Source organism: Tamandua tetradactyla, chromosome 7, assembly GCF_023851605.1.
Source record: "Tamandua tetradactyla isolate mTamTet1 chromosome 7, mTamTet1.pri, whole genome shotgun sequence".
Lineage (NCBI taxonomy): Eukaryota > Metazoa > Chordata > Mammalia > Pilosa > Myrmecophagidae > Tamandua > Tamandua tetradactyla.
The window spans coordinates 59,586,849-59,604,820 of NC_135333.1; the positions used below are offsets into that span (position 1 = coordinate 59,586,849).

The 17,972-nt window shown below is 39.0% G+C and overlaps 1 protein-coding gene and 1 pseudogene across 2 annotated transcripts in view; both read left to right on the top strand.

Annotated features, from left to right (window-relative positions):
* Nucleotides 1-3,659: 3,659 nt before the first annotated feature.
* Nucleotides 3,660-17,972, top strand: part of LOC143691279 (aldo-keto reductase family 1 member C23-like protein) — a 44,487-nt gene continuing 30,174 nt past the window's right edge. The window contains exons 1-4 of one of the 2 annotated variants that reach the window (XM_077169529.1): nt 3,683-3,842; nt 8,653-8,773; nt 13,801-13,968; nt 15,173-15,289. In XM_077169529.1, the coding sequence (XP_077025644.1) occupies nt 3,790-3,842; nt 8,653-8,773; nt 13,801-13,968; nt 15,173-15,289 (459 nt within the window). In that variant the 5' untranslated portion in view covers nt 3,683-3,789. Of the gene's footprint in view, nt 3,843-8,652; nt 8,774-13,800; nt 13,969-15,172; nt 15,290-17,972 lie in introns of both variants that reach the window. The other variant, XM_077169530.1, reaches the window with a different exon arrangement.
* On the top strand, nt 10,509-13,781 carry LOC143691278 (zinc finger CCHC domain-containing protein 7 pseudogene; annotated as a pseudogene).

A 17,972-nucleotide genomic window follows, 5' to 3' on the forward strand; every position in this document is an offset into this window, starting at 1 on the left:
ATTTATGAAATATGTGGTTCCAAATATTTTCTCCAATTGAGTTAGTTTTCTTTTCACTGGTTTGAGAAAGTCCTTTGAAACAGAAATATTTCGCTTTGAGGAGGTCCCATTTATCATTTTCCTTTATTTGCTTGAGCTTTTGATGTAAGTTCCAATAAACTATCTCCAATCAGTAAAAAAAATATATATATATTAAAAATTTGAGTAGTTGTATTTAATTGGAAGTTCACTGGCAGAAATTCTCTAATAAACACAATAACTGGAAATGTGATTTTGGACTATAATAAGAAGCTTTTCATCAAAGTTAAAGTTCAATTGATTTTACAATCACATATAGTGTCTGGAAGTTACACTAACTATATTTTCTTTTTTGTGTCAGATTTCACATGTGCAGTCTTTGAATTCACTAATCTTTTCCTCTGCTTCTTCAAATCTATTGTTGTAGGTTTCCATTTTTTTCTTTTTATTCCTTCTGCTGTGCTTTTTATTGCCATAAATTCTGTGATTTGTTTTTTCAAAGTTTTGATTTCTTCTTTTTGTTCATCCAATGTCTGCTTTATATCTTCCCACAACTCATTGATTTGATTTTTGATGAGATTTTCCATGTCTGTTCGAACATCCTGAGTTGAACATCCTGTTTCAACCCATATCTCATTTGAAGTGTTGGTTTGTTCCTTTGACTGGGTCATATCTTCAATTTTCCTAGTATAACTCATTTTTTCCTTATGTCTAGGCATTTGATTTTCATAACTAATTTATTCTGGAGGTTGTTTTCACACTTTTCCCTAGGATTTTCTTGCTGAATGGCTTTGTTATTTATCTTTTCTTTGACATTCAGTTCAACTAATTCTAGACCACTAGCATATGTTCTGTTTAACTGATCAGAATTCTTCAGTTCTTGTTTTTCTATTTCTTGCCCTGCCTATATGGAGCCCCCCCTTTTTTTGAGGAGGGTCTTCTCAGATATTTAGACCACAGTCAGATTTTCTCTGACCAAACAGGCTCGCATTTCAGGAAGAAATTGTAGTCAGTACACATTTTACCAGCAGGTTGACAGACTTTCCTGTGAAGCTTGTAGACTCGGTGTTTTTCTTGTCCTGCCCTGCATGTGGCACTCATCTGCTGGCAGTTTCCTACCAGCATAAAGTGAGGTAGTGCCTTTAACTTCATCAGGCTCTCACTGCTGGAGACATGGTTGAGACAGAGATGAGGTAATATGATGGCTTGATTACTTCAGTTTTCCAGTCCTTGGGGTCTGAGTTCCTTGAAGGAAGGATTCCACTTGAGCTAGGCCTCCCCTTTCTCTTGGGGAAGATACACCTTTTAGGAAATTAACTCCTGTCATCTGACTAGTTACTTTGTCTCTCCAATAAATTAAATTCTACCCTTGCTTGGGGTAATCCTGGAGCCCGAGAGAGCTTGCAGTTCTATCTAATGAGAGTTCTGTATGAAGTCTCAGCTGTTCCACCTGGTTCAGATTGATGTACACTGTGTCCAGTCACTGATGTTCCCCCAGCAGTTGTTCTGTACCATTCCTGGCTATTTACCAGCTGCTCTGGAGGATGAACCAAGTTCCACAACTCATTATGGTGCCATCTTGCCCCACCTCCTAGCCTATTTCTTGAAGCTCTCTTTTGGTATTCCATAGGGTGGTAGCCAGCTTTCCAAAAGGTCTAATTTTACCTGGAAGTGAGGACCCTGGTTCTGTAACTGGTAATTTAAAATTAAAGGGATGATTATGATAGCTGAATTATTGAATAGATATTCCGTTTATACTTTCTGGTATATTATAGTAGACAGAGGAAAATACCTGAACTCTTTACATTATAATCCAAATGTGTTTTATCTCTGATGTAGATTCTGTAGCCTTTATCTTTTTCCCTTATGATTTTTAAAACCTTGTGACTGACCTATATTTGTACCCATTTATCCAGTTTTTCAGCTTTAGAGTCTTGTGATCACTAAGGACAGCCCCTGATGTTTATTAATGAAGGGTGTTAGCCCAGCACAGACTAACCCATCACAAGTCCAAAGTTACCTTGATAACCAAAATGGGTCTAACCAAAATGGACCAGCCTAATATGTGCAGTAGATTAGACTTTAACATTAAGTGACTTATACCACATTACACCACTAAAAATAATACCCTTCTTCATAGTAAAGCTGCCATTTTCTTGCATACATTCTATGACTAAGAATACACTCAATATGTGCATGCTCAATAATTAAATCACCTCTAATTACATCATCTGGGGCCGTTGTGCTATTATCCTAAAACCTGCCAATCTTTTGATGCTATAAAACTATCAGAATAGCTGCAGTTTGGGAACACAAATTTTTGAGCCAATAAGCCATTTGATTTCCTACTTCATACCTAGTAATAAGGTTTTCCTCCCTCTGAAACCCCAGTGTCTCAGGAATTGGTCATTTGATCACATGGGAAAAAGAATCCACTGCCTTTGTCTGGTAACAGTACTTCAGGTAAACTTACATTTTTAATGCTTATCATATGGAGTGTTTGCATTTGGCAGAAAAATAAGAAAAGGTAAAAGAAAACTGATAAGTAGATAGTACTGATAAATAAAAAGTTACCATGACAGTGGCATGAGGAAATGTTACAGATTCTACAGATTGATATTTAAATAATTAATTGGTATACCATAACTACTAAATGGCCAGCCTTCCATGCCACCTCCATGCATGCTCCCCAGCTGCATTGACATGGAAAAGAAAAAAAGTTCAGTAAGCAATACTGATTGAAGAGAGGAGATAGAAATCTGTTTGTGAGTACATATGTTGAATGTTTTAGGAGTTGCATGGAGCAAACCTCATGCAGGTATACTTAGTCATATGATCCATACCATTATATATATTTTTAAACTGGAAGTTTTCTCACAGACTGCAGTTAAAAATATTTTGGGTTATCTAAGAGCTTTTTTTTATGAATACCCCCTCTATTCTCATTTCTCTTGAGAGAGTATGTCAGTTAAATCTAACACCAAGAGCTCCTCCAGGAAACAAACTTGTTCTTAGGGACATTTAGGATGCAGTGGTACTTATTTGAAGACAACCCCTTATCCTCATCTAGCCCACAATTCCATCCAAGCATCCTTTACAATATCCAGGCAATTTAGCCAAGAAGAGTTCATTACACCTGACCAGTTTTCTTTGGAGATTGTTGGACTATCTTGTTCATGATGCCAATTGTTTCCTTTGCCTCTACTTCACCCTACTGAAGAGAGAGGTGATCCCAACTCAGGGTTACTAGAATGGCCAAATACATGATACCCAACACTGGGCATTTTATCTGGACAGAATCTTATTAGTTGCATGTACTCACAGCCTGGGGAGCAGGACACTGCATCATACAAGATCACATGGAGATTGCACTTGGGAAGAGACTAAACAAGCAGTTGCTGTGGGAGTTGGGTTCTGTGTTAACAGAAGGGTTAAGTAAATCCTGGCTCCTGTGGGAGGAATGGGAATAAATTCTTGAAATAGCAGGAACCTTTATCACTTAGAATAATGTTTCAATACACTTTTTCATGAGAATAGAAAAACAAATGAAATGATTCCAAGTTTATTCACACTCCATGGAATGTCCCTTTAAACATGGCCCCTCCTACCACATTATAAAAACTGAACAGTGCAGTTGGGTTTCACCTTTGTACTTAGAGCATTGCCTTAGTGTTATTCAAAAGTCTTCTGAAGGAAAAATTTAAAAACCCATCTGTGCTTGCTCTGAAGGGTGAAAGGCAATGGATAGCAAACTTCATTGTGTGCAGCTAAATGATGGTCACTTCATTCCTACCCTGGGATTTGGAACTGCTACAACTGAAGAGGTAAGAGGAGAAGACTTGGGGTGGAAGGTGAAAATGAAAGCAGCGCTAGAATGACATTGTCATTTAGGACTGGGCTGTCCTAAAACTCATTCTTCTGTGATTCTGAGAGACATACATGGTCTTGGTTTCACCAGGCTAGAGACAGTCCAATGATGAATTGAGAAGAGGACAGTCTTCCATCAGTGCAATGGGGTCTCATCATATGGTCACCTAGTGATTATCCTAGGGTCGACTTTTCCTTCTGTTTCCATTTGTTTCAAAGAGATGAACCTCAGTATGTAGGGTACTTGCTTCCAGCTACCTGCCTTTAGATTGATTGCTATGAGGAGGTTCTCTGTATATTTCTCCAATTCAGGAATCTTTCCTCTTACCAAGTACACCTGCAATGGAGGAGAACCTTGAACTTGAAGTGGTGCGTAAACAGCTTTGGGCTGGGTAGCCTACCTGGTTCCAGGCTGAGTGAGTAGAGCCTCCTTCCTACTTCCCTCTCTACTGGTAAATTCATCTGAAGAGGAAATACAAGTTCATTTTAGAGGAAATGCTCCCTCAAAGCCCAAGTCTTCAATTCCAGGTCCTCATAAAAATACTTTTTATGTTGGAAGGAAATAGAGTTGTTCCTTTCATGTAAGAATGAGCAAAGTGGACAGGCCACTAGATGGGAAGCCACAATATTTACATTCCAAAGTTTCTTCTCTTATTTACTCTTGACTGTGTAATGCAGGAAATTTGCTCAAATTATCGATCCCATTTTCTTATCTCTAAATATGTGCAGGAATTTTTAACAAACATTTTGAAGAACAGGGAGCAGGACTTTATTTCTTAGTCATGCAATGGAGGATGAAGAAGATGGAAAGATTATGGGTAAGACTGAGGCCTCAGTAAACATTGTAAACCTCCATGCACTGAATGCCTAAGGAAAAGTTCAAGGGGGACCAACAGAGGCTGTTGGGCCACAATACCTAATTTCTTTTAATCATTTTGGAAAACAGCTTCTGATGTACTTAACAGCAAAGGTAGGAAAATATTTGTTTTTTATGTAAATCTATGTCCTCAGAATAAACAGGTTTTTTTGTTTTGTTTTGTTTTGTTTTGCATGGGCAGGCTCAAGGAATTGAACCCATGTTTGGCATGGTAGGTGAGAATTCTGCCACTGATCCACCGTTCAGAGCATACATTTTTTTACTCCTGATATATAGCCCTTTCATGTGGCCAGAGTGAGTGTGCAGAAAAGAATTAACTAGCAGATATCTATCCTTAGAAGTGGCTGCATACAATTTTCATGTTAGCTGTGGTGATAGCTAGAGTTCTCTAGAAACAGAATCAGCAGGAGATATCTGTAAATATAAAATTTACAATAGTGTGCCACATAACCGTGGTGACATAGAGTCATAGACCTCCAATGAAGGTCCTCAATGAACTCTCAGGGGAGGATGGCTGGACAACTGGGGGATTGTAAGAATCCAAGATCTAGAGGACATGTCATGAGCTGGCAGCTCCAATGAAGGTTCTCAATGAACTCTCAGGAGAGGCTGACTGGCTGAAGTATGAAGTGTGATTGTCTCTTCTGAATCCACCTTAAAAACCTTCTGGTGATAAGTTTAAGCATCACCCATTGCAGAAGACATTCCCCTTAGCTGATTGCAAACAAGGACATGGAGTTCATGAAACATTTAAGTTCATGAAAAGTCCTCATGGTGACAGGCCAGAGCTTGTGCGAACAGACAACTGAGCACCACCACCTGGCCAAGTTGAGACATGAACCTGACCATGACAGTCTTCCCCTTGTCAATGTGGCAGTTATATACATCACCTTAAACCTTACTTAATCTCTAAATAGAAAACAATAACAGACACTTTTTTTCCCCTTGCCTAACAGTACTCAGCTGTCCCATGTACAACTGGAAATGCATTAAATCTCTCCAGAATATGGTGCAAGTCCTTGGGTAATATACACTCTTAAACTTGATATCTTACAACTCAAATACTATACCATGAACAAAACAGTTTATGTCATATGATAAAAGGGATAAAATAAAGAGGAAAACAAAGATATTTGATTTATGCATAAAAAATAGATACTAATTACAAAGCAAGGAAGAAATATTCATGCCATTAGAGTCCTCATTTCTGTAACTGATCATTGTTTGTAGTTCATGTTTATCACTACTTTCTTCCTCTACACATTCTATATTCCCTTTATCCTCCACAAGCACTTCAGCTGACTGTGGTTCTTTGCCTGGTGGGGTGACCCAAATCATCATTCCTGAAGTTTCAGATCCATTGTTAAACCTACCAGGATTGGTTTGTTGCAGTTTTCACTGATTTTAATCACAGAGCACAGTAGTATGATGATACTCCTATATTCCAGGAAAACTCTTCTTTACCTCCATTGCTGTAGTTGCAGTCTTCTTTACCCTGATAGTCAGGGTCAATCACCCAAGCCAGTAAAGCAATCCCCTTCTTGGCTTGTTTATCTAGGGGCATGAATAACCCAACGTGACCAGATGGCAGATTGAGATTTCAGTTCAATGGAATCATTGTTGTTTCTCTGGTGGAAGCACTCTCCCTTTGGAACTAAAATCTATGGATCAGCAGAGCTCAAAGTTGCAGAAACAGGAGGCAAAAATTTTCCTAGTGGATCGCTAAGGGTAATAGTGAGAGGCACCACGCCCATTTCCACCCCTACATTCCTGGACCCATGGATTCTGGCAATGGGGAAACAACATCGTACAGTTGATGCTCATTCAGAGCATATACAACCTTCTGGAGAGCATCACCCAGCTCTGAAAGGTATTGCCACCTACTTGGCATGGGAATTAACTTTTCAGAAGGCCATTCAACTGTTCTATCAATCCAGCTTCATTTGGATGATGGGGAACATGGTAAGACCAGAGAATTACATGAGCATGTTCCCATTCCCACACTTCATTTGCTGTGAAGGGGATTCCTTGATCAGAAGCAATGCTGTGTGGAATACCATGATGATGGATAAGGCATTTAAGTCCATTGGGAAAGCAAACACATATCCACAGTATTTGTCTATTCCTGTTAAAACAAATCACAGCCCCTTCATCTATGGAAGTGTTCCAATGTAATTAGCCTACCCCCATGTAGCTGGCTGATCACCTAGGGGAATGGTGCCATATTGCGGTCTGAGTGTGGGTTTTTACTGCTGGCATATTGGGCACTCAACAGTGGCTGTAGCCAGATTAACCTTGATGAGTGGACGTCCAAGTTGCTGAGCCCATGCATAACCTCCATCCCTACCACCAAGGCTTTGTGTTCATGAGTCCATTGGGCAATGACAGGAGTTGCTGGGAAAAGAGGTTGACTCTTTTATCCACAGAACAAGCTATCTTATCTACTTGATTATTAAAGCCTTCCTCTGCTGAAGTCACACTCTGGTGTGCATTCACATGGGACACAAATATCTTCATGTTTTAGTCCACTCTGAAAGATCTGTCCACATATCTCTTCCCCTGATCTCTTTGTCACCAATTGTCCAATCATGCACTTTCCAAGTCCCTAACCATGCAGCCAAATCATTAGCAACATCCCATGAGTCAGTACACAAATGCAACTGTGGCCAGTTTTCCTTCCAAGCAAAATGAAAACAGGTATAGTGCTTGAAGTTCTGCTCGCTGGGAGGATTTTTCCTCACCAATGTCTATCAGGGATATCCCACAAATGGGTTGTAGTGCCACAGCTGTTCACTTTTGGGTGGTACCTGTATATCTTGCAGAATCAGCTGTAAACCAGGCCTGAGTTTTCTCAGTCAATTCACTGAAAGGAACTCCTCAAGAGGCCATAGTCCTGGTCTAGGAAAGAGAGGGTAATATGGCAGGAGTGTAGACTATGGGCATTTGGGCCACTTCCTCATGTAAGTTACTTGTGCCTTCAGAATCTGCTCTATCCCTAACTCATATGTACTATTTTCATTTTGTGATGGAGTGCTGCTGCATATGCCCAACTTAATGGCTTGGTGGGTCAGACAACACTGAGCTCATGATTGGCAACTCAGGTCTCATTCTAACTTGGTGGCTCATGGTTAACCATTCAGTCTCTACTAAAGCCCAGTAGCAGGTCAAAAGCTGTTTCTCAAAAGTAGAGTAGTTATCTGCAGCAGATCGTAAGGATTTGCTCCAAAATCCTAAGAGCCTGCATTTTGGTTTTTCTACAGGGGCCTACCAGAACCCCAGGCAGCATCTTTATTTGCCACTGAAATTTCCAGAATCATTGGATCTGCTGGAGCATATGGCTCAAGTGGCAGAACAGCTTGTACATCAGCCTGGACCTGTCACAGAGCCTCCTCTTGTTCAGGTCTCCACTCAAAATTAACTGCTTTTTTGGTCACTCAACAAATGGGCTAGAGTAGGAGACCCAAATGAGAAATATGTTGTCACCAAAATCCAAAGAGACCAACTAGGTATTGTACATTGTTATTGGTCCTAGGAGTGACCAGATGCAACAACTTATCCTTCACCTTAAAAGGAATATCTAGACATGTCCTACATCACTGGACACCTAGAAATTTGTGTTGTATTTATCTCTGATCCTCTGATGCATGAATACCTTACCAATAAGTCTAGAGTAGTTGTGACTTCTTGCTCACTAGGTCCAATCAACTTGTTATCACAAACATGATGGACCAGTGTGATGTCTTGTAGGAGGGAGAAATGATCAAGTTCCCTGTGGACAAGATTATAATATAGGGCTGGAGAGTTGATATACCCCTGAAGTAGGACAGTGAAAGTATATTGCTGACCTTGCCAGCTGAAAGTAAACTGTTTCTAATCATCCTTTCTAAAAGCTATTCAGAGAAAAGCACTTGGCAGATCAACAGCTGCATACCAGGTACCAGGGGATGTATTGATTTGCCAAGCAATGATATCACATCTGGAACAGAAGCTGCAATTGGAGCCACCCCTGGGGTGAGTTTACAATAATCCGTTGTCATCATCCTAGACCCATCTGTTTTCTGCCCAGGCCAAATACAAGAGTTGAATGGGGCTATGCATCCTTCAAGTCCTTAAGAGTGGCAGTAATCTCTGCAATTCCTCCAGGAATCCAGTATTGTTTTGGTTTACCATTTTAATAAGTAGAGGCAGTTCTAGTGGCTTCCACTTAGCATTTCCTACCATAACAGCCTTCACTCCATGAGTCAGAGAGCCAATGTGAGGATTCTGCCAGTTTCTCAGTATGTTCATTCCAATTATGTATTCTGGAACTGTGGAAATAATGACAGAATGGGTCCAGGAGCCACTGGACCCACCTGAGATGGACCTAAGCTAAAACTCCATTGACCACCTGACCCCCATAATCCCCTACTCTGACTGGTAGACCAGAATGATGTTTTGGGTCCCCTGGAATTAATGTTACTACTGAACCAGTGTCTAGCAATTCCTGAAATATCTGATCATTTCCTTTTCCCCAATGCACAGCTACCCTGGTAAAAGGTCATAGTTCTCCTAGTGGAAGGTGGGGAGGAAGATTAACAGTACAAATTTGTGGCAGTGTAATGGGATCCTTCCCCAAAGGGACCTAGTCTTCTGGCCTTCCCCTCATTCAAGGAGCTCTGGGTCTGTAAACTGTCTCAAGTCTGGAAATTGATTAAGGGACCATGACTTTCTGTTTTTGCAATTCAAATTAGAGCTTTTTCACTTGACCTAGAACACTTCTGTTTATACAGCTCAAACAAGAATGTTGTAAACTGCCCATCTATTGCACTTCTAGGTACCCATGATCTAGAAGCCAACGACACAAGTCTCTGAGTCAGATTATTTTGACTCCTGCCTTGAATATGCTGTCCACTGTGATAGTCACAGCCACCTTGTCTTTGGGAATTATGTGCTGCCTCCTGGCTTCTTCTAGCTCAGGATCCAATCATCTACATTGAGTTTAAGGATGCCAGCTCAGTGATAGCAGTTCCTACAGTATTATCTGACCTGCAGAGAAGGGTGACTACAGTGCTCTTCAGGGCTGATGGAGCTAGTCTCACAAATATATTTCTCACAGTTCTGGTAAAAGGTGCTGCCTCTGGGCATTTCTGGGGTGTATGAGCAGGCTTTGCATGATAAACCCACTCTAACATTACAATTTCTCTTAGCTTCTGGATTTCCTCATCTATGTTATACCAGGGCAGTTCTGGCATTTCAACCTCAGGTAATATCGGCCATGTTTTAATCCATGTTTCAAGCAATCATCCGAACAAACTGTTTATGTCTTTTCTAACCCCTCAAATTATAACATTGAATGCAAAATCTCTACTTAGTTGGCCCATATCAATAAATTCAGCCTGATTCAGCTATATACTTCTCCCACCATTATCCCACACCCTTAAAACCCATTGCCACACATATTCCCCTGATTTCTGTCTATAAAATTTGAAAACTCATACAGTTCTTTTGAAGTATCATGTACCTCCTCATGCGTGAAACTATATGACTCACCTTTTGGGGCCTGTTGGGAATTCAGTTTAATTATACATCTGGAAGAAAAGATAGGTGGTGGGGATCAGGCATGAAAATAATTAGAAGTGTCTTCCAAGCCAAATACTTCAGGGCATTTGTTTGCAGTTTCATCTGGTGAAACAGGATTAATCACTCCAGGCAGAGGAGCAAGGGCTGTTTCTCCCTGGGGGCGGGGGGGGGGGGTAATTATGTGCTTCACAGGCTGTTAAGCATTAATCCCTTCATGTTAAGGTTCCCTGATGGGCTTCTCAGGACTGACTGGAGGTCTGGAAGCCTTTCCTCAGGGCAGGCTGTTACAGGATTATCTAGAAAAAGCTCAGCACAATCTAGGTTTCCAATGTCTCCTCAGCCATCATTATCAGTCCATATGTCACCATTCCCCCCTTTCTTTTAGTCTCCAGTATTTTATTTTTTTCCATTTTTAAAAAATTTTTTCAAATACAAAAAAAAACCAAATAAATGCAAACATTCCTAATTTGATCATTCTGTTCTTCATATATAATCAGTAACTCACAATATCATCACATAGTTGCATATTCATCATCATGATCATTTCTTGGAACATTTGCATCTATTCAGAAAAAGAAATAAAACAAAACCAGAAATAAAATTATACATACCGTATCCCTTACCCCTCCTTTTCATTGATCACTAGCATTTGAAACTAAATTTATTTTAACATTTGTTCCCCCTATTAGTTAGTTTTATTCCATATGTTCTACTTGTCTGTTGATAAGGTAGATAAAAGGAGCATCAGACACAAGGTTTTTGCAATCACACAGTCACATTGTGAATGCTATATGATTATACAATCATCTTCAAGAAACATGGCTACTGGAGTGTTGATAGTGAGATGCAATTTCAACTCTATAGCCAAGTTCATTATGCCCAAGGTATGATAAGGACATCAGGGATGAAGAACATGAATAAAAGAACTCTTGGAATTCCAAATCAGTGAATAACAAACCAAATCAGAAGAACCTAACTGTCCTTTCAGACAGTGAGGTCATCCAGCTATCAAATGGATCAGAGGCCATCACTTTGTCTGATGAAGACAGTATTTATAGTTATAAAAGAAAGAATTTTAGAGAATAAAGAAAAGACCTGAGGTTCCTCTGCTTCTCTCCATTCTGAGTTGGCTGATAATGAGAAACCTAAACCTGAAGAGAAATCAGGTATGCTCCAAGAGGTCATGATTATAGAGGTCAGTTCAAGTGAAGAGAAAGAATCCACCATGTCAGAAAGTGACCATGTGGAAAGCTGAATGCTTCTGGGATGTGAAGCAGATATGAAGATGATGGTATCCTTTTCAACCTTGTGGGATGTGAAAACTCTTTTGAGGAATGAGAAGATGGTGTAAACTGCTTTATCAGTGGAAAGATCTTGAGGCCCAGATAGGTAATAATAGACCATTTTGAAGATGGACCCACCATTACTATTCAGAAAGCAAAAAGTTACCTATAGAAATTGTGACAAATGTGGCCATTTGTCAAAAACCCGCCCCTTTCCACAAGGAGTCCATCCCTGCTGGCTCCGCTCCAATAAAGGACACCTCCAGCATACCTACCTAGCCTGCTTTTGGTTAGACTGTTCTTTGCCTGTATCTTCCACTCACAGATGTGTTCAAAGACCTTCTTGGAGAAATCATTGTGACTGATGTGATATGATAGTGTACTCTGCTGATGCTTGCCTAGAAATCTGGAGGCAGTATCACCTAATGACCAAACCTAGACCACCCAAAGAGGTGAAAACCCCCTCTGGACAATCAGCTTTACTGTATCACTACAATTGTACATAAAAATGGCATTATGGGCATGAATACATAGGAAGACAAATGTTTAATCAAACATTTCCAACATCTCCATTCATCTACTATGATGACAAATGTGAAATTCAGGAGAGAGAATAGAGAATAAAATGAACAATAAAAGAACTCCAGAAAATTGAGGATTTTCTGAGGAAGTTCAAGAGACCTCTTATGGAAGCAGCAGATAAGAGACCCCATCATGATATGAGAAAGAGTTATGCCTCATGGAGGAACAACAGGTGGCCTCAAGAAAAGAAAGAATCCCCAAATAAACAATGAACAGGAACAATAGAGATTGTGGGAAGCACTGTAAAGCTGATAGGTATTATGAGGTGGATGAAGACTTCCATAGAGGCCCAAAACTCTACTCTTCTACTGGCAATAAAATCCAGAAACCTCACAAGTCCTCTCACTATTCATACAACCACAAACAAAGAGAAAAAAATTTTTCCAAAGAGAGCAAGCAGGTCAAACACAAGAAAAAGAAGACACTTGGAAGATGATGGCAATGATCCTTTATTTTAGTGTTAATTTTATATTCACAGAAAGATAAGCTCAAATTTTCCCTGTTCTAGTGTGTCATTTTTACTCACTGTTCTAGGGATAGAAAGAATTAATTTTTTGAAGAAAACTTTCTTAAGTAATGTGAAACAAAAGCTAATCAAATGTAATTTCTCTGCAATGTGAATATGAAATTAACGCTAAAATGAAACATTCATTAATACTTTTCAAGAAGTATTACTTTTTATTTTAATTTTGAAAGCACAGCAACTGTAAATCTAAGTCTGACTTTTCTTGTTTCTGAAGTTGGTGTCAGAATCTTCCTTGGATCAGAGCATCAAAGGCTGACTGTCAGGTGAAGGTGATTTCACTGAAAGCCTGAGGTGGCAGGGGGTTGAGCTGTAATAAAATACAAATGAGGAGCTGTCTAATAGAAGTGTTGCAAGACAAAATTCCTGAAACAAGTATAAAAGATTTGTCAAAAATTTGAATGTACTCAGTGAAATCATTTTTTACCACTTTACAGTCATGCTTCAAGAAGACTGCTACTCAAATACATAGTAATGAATATTCCCACCTTAAAATTCTTTTGTTTCATTTTTTTGAATTCCCACAAAGCTATACAGAAATTTTTGTACTCATGCACCTTTTGTACTTGTCAAAGTCTACTATTAGACTAATAAAAATAAAATTTCTGAAACAGATAAAAAGAAAATAAAAAAATTTGAAACTGGAAGAATCAAGCATATCTACTGTGCCTCCATGGAGGAGGACTTTTAGACTTCTGTGCCTGGCTCCTGTGTACTTTGCCACATACACCATTTCCCTTTGCTCATTTTACTTTGCATGCCTTCACTATGATGAACATTAGCTGTGAGGATTCCTGTATTAACAGTCCTCTGAGAACTTCTAATGAAACAAGAAACCTGTGGGTGGTCTTGGGGTGTTCAGTGCCAATGAACAACCTTCCAGATTTCCTGAACTGAAGGTGTTCCTGGGATGCACAGCTTTCCAAATTAAGCCTGGGAAAGTCCCAGGCAAACTGAGACAAATCGTTCACACTACATGGAGAACTAACACAAGATATGAGGGTATGATTGATTCCAATGGACATCACTGTTTAGGCTTGACTACATTTCATTCAAATGGTCTCCAACATCTACCTTTGTTGGTCCTCTAGGTTCCTAATAGTCAAGCAGAGGTGGCTACCAAGATAGCTATTGATGTTGGATTTCGCCATATTGATGCTGCCTATGCCTACGAAAATGAAGAGGAGGTTGGACAAGCCATTCGAAGTAAGATAGCTGATGGCACAGTGAAGAGAGAAGACATATTCTACACTTCAAAGGTGTGGTGTGTGTGTATATGTTGTGCATAGGTGTGTATGAGCACATTTTTGAAATGTGACTGCATGTAGAATTGGAATACTGTGATTGGTGGAGTAGCTCTTTTATGAAATGTTATTTTTGCAAAAATTTCATTCACACACATATTATGAGTTTGCAATCATTGCTATGTTCACATTTTGTGGCTCTAATTTAATGTACAATGACTTGACTTTTATGATTCTCAGCCCAAAGCAGTAAATTTTAGCATGGAGTACAAAATCAGACTGATCTGTGATCCTATGATGTCTTTCTTTGTCATCTGTGTGATCTGGTCAACTTTTTAACATTCTGAATCTTCATTGTCTCCTCTGTCAACAAAGAGTACAATGTAAAAGAGCTCTTTGAGTATTAAAAAGTATTGGCAAAATTTCTTGAACTGTCTCCACACTTATCATCATGATAACTATTTTTTCCATCAGTTATGTATGCAAAGAAACTATGAGAATAAAACTAGATAAATTGCCAGAAAATTATTTGTAAACTCTGCACAGTAGTATTCAGATGATGGACTTCAGTGTTAGTTGATAATGATTTTTACCTCTGGTGTCACAACCTTTGATAATTCATTAGATATACTGGCAACATACTCAAAAAATAAGTTTCCATTAAATGAATGATCAGCTGTGAAGGGAACCCAAGTAAAAGGAAACTTTTTCCCTGAAGTGATCAAGTGCTTAAATATTAGAAAACTGTGTAAATGTTGCTTAAAATAACCAATCCAGGAGTTAAGACCAAAATCCTTGAAAAATACATGTGGAGAAATTTGTTTCTGGTATCTTAATGGAATTCTCCCAGCATGACTAATATTCAGTGCTCTTCACATACGATATACCAAAATTCCCACACTTTAATCTGTTTTTATTTGGTAATGTTTCCATCCCTTCCATGATTCTTTGCTCATTTCAAAACTTTATACATTATTCTTACAGTATAAATTTCCAAAACTATAAAGTAGTAAGACTCTGAATAAAACCTAAAGATTGTCTATTTTTAGTGATTACAGTTGAAGTTTGATGTCCCAAAGTTGCTTAAATTCAATAATAATGGCAAATAAATTTTTATTGTAAATCTGCTAAAATACTCAGACTCCATCTATTATTTGTCTCCTGATTTCATTCACAAACTCACCTAAATATCAATGCAACATGTGTTTCACCGCTACAGCTTTGGGTCACTTTCCTTCGACCAGAGTTGGTTCAAACAGCCTTGGAAAGATCACTGAAAAAACTTCAGCTGGACTATGTGGACCTCTACATTATCCATTTTCCAACAGCTATGAAGGTTAGTAATGTGCATGATCGAAATAGTTTCACTTCCTCTAGCAGCATGACCCTCATCTTGCACGGATGGCTGAATTATGTTTTTTTAGGAAGATGCGGGTTTTATGAACCTTGAGAGGAATACTAAATTAAAATTCATGCCTCTTTTTTTTTTTACTTTTTAAAATAGTGAAATATAACATATACACAAAACAGCAATAAATTTCCAAATACATTTTAACAAGTAATTGTAGAACAGATTTAAAAGTTTGGTATGATTTACAGTTCCACGATTTTTCATTTCTTCTTCTAACTGCTCCAGGACACTGGAGGCCAAATCAAATATCAATATAATGATTCAGCAGTATAATCATCTGTTAAATTCTATTTTCTCTGTTATACTCTTCCTTCTCTTTCTATATATACAAAAAGCAGTAAATTTCAAAGTACATCACAACAATTAGTTGTAGAACAGATTTCAGAGTTTAGTATGGGTTTCAATTCCACAATTAGATTTTACTTCTAGCTACTTTCAGATACTGGAGACTAAAAACAATATCTGTCTAATGATACAGGAATCATACTCATTTGTTAAACACTACCCTCTCTTTATAACTCCACCATTACCTTTGATCTTTCTCCCACTCTTTAGGGATATTTCAGTTATGCCTATTCTAAATTTTTCATGCTAGAAGGGGCTGTTGATAATGTGATATAGGGTGATGGAATTAGTTGACATTCTGAAGAGGCTAGCCCCTCTGCATTTCAGAACTTATCTGGCCCTGGGATCAGTCTGTAGGAAAGTCATCCTAGTAACAAAACCTATAACAAAGGTTTATATAAACCTTTGTAGAATTTTATATAATGCCCTAAGTTTTCTTTAGGATTGACAGGAATGATTTTGGTTGGGATTTGGCAAATTATGATAGGTAGTAATATCTAACTGAGGCTTGCATAAGACGATGTCCAGAGTAGCTTCTCGACTGTATTTGAACTCCGTCAGCCACTGATACCTTATTTGTCACACTTCTTTCCCCATTTTGGTCAGGATGGCATTGTTGATCCCACAGTGCCAGGGACAAGTTCATCCCTGGGAGTCATCTCCCATGCCACCAGGGAGACTTCCATCCCTGGATGGCATGCCCCATGTTGGGGGTAAGGAAATGCTTTCACTTGCAGAGTGGGGCTTAGAGCGAGATCACTTCTGAGCAACAAGCATGTCCTTTAGAAGTATATCTTAGGCATAACTATAGGTAGGCTAAGCTTCTCCACTACATACATAAGTTTCAAAAGTGCAAGCCCCAAGATCAAGAGCTTGACCTATTGATTTGGGTTTCCCTAATGTTTGATACAGTATATAAGGTTTCCCCCACAGTAAAATTTAATAGTTCCATAGTTTTTCTCCCATCCCTCAACACTTTTTATCAGCTTAATATACTCTGGAATGTATCCAGGCATCACATTATGCTATATATGATTAAAGGCCCTAATTCTTATTCTGGGCTCCCTGTGTTTATATTATTTAAATGATCTATCCAGACAACCAGACAGGTTGATTTAGATTATGTGCTGCAGAAAATTTAGGTTTTGAAAAAAATAAACCTTTTTTCCCTTTGTCTCGAAGAGTAGGTGAAGTTCTAAAATACAGACAATATCTCCCTTACCCCTGTATTCTGAAATACCTTAATCAAGACCTGGTTGGCTTCATTCTTAGCTCTAAGTACCAGGTTATACATATACTTAACAGCCCCTGATATCCAGAAATAACAATTACCACTCAACTAAATGTGAATGTTACAAGAGCTCATACCTTAGGCCCCAATGTTCTTATAAGTATTTTCTAAATGAGATCATACAATATTTGCTCTTTCTTTTTTGGCTTATTTTGCCTCACCAAAGGTCTCATATTACTCATTCACATCATTACCTGCCTCACAACTTCAATCCTGTTAGTAGCAGCACAATGTTTGATCACATGTATACACCATCATTCACCAATCGACTTCTCAGTCAGTGCATCTTTCAGCCCCCTCCATCTACTGGAACTCACATATAATGTCTGAGGTCAACAGTCCTTGGAACTCAATTTTAGATAATTTGATTGCTCCCAAGAGAAAGATGACCAATAAATCCGTCCTTACCAAATAGAAAATCCGAGCCTCCCCCGAACTCTGGTCCCTCCCCCCTTTATGTACCTCTGGTACTGCGGCTGTACTGTTGACGTTTTCCTCTTAAACACAGCCAACAGAATGCAATAGCATTTTCCTGCTGTTCTAGTCTGCTAGCTGCCAGAAACAGAATGCAATATACCAGAAACAGAATGGCCTTTATAAAGGGGAATTTAGTAAGTTGCTAGTTTATACTTCTAAGGCCCAGAAAATGTCCCAATTACAAGTCCATAGAAATGTCCAATCAACGGCATCCAGGGAAAGATGTCTTGATTCAAGAAGGTCGATAAAGTGCAGGGCTTCTCTCTCAAGTAAGAAGGCATGTGGTGAACACAGTCACAGTTTGTCTTTCAGCTGGAAGGGCACATGGCAAGCAAGGCATCATCTGCTAGCTTTCTCTCCTGGCTTCCTGTTTCATGAAGCATCCTGGGAGGCAGTTTTCTTCTTCATCTCCAAAGATTGCTGGTTTGTGTGCTGTCTGCTTCTCATGGCTACATCATTCTTCTCTGCTCTCTCTGAATCTCTTTCATTGTCCAA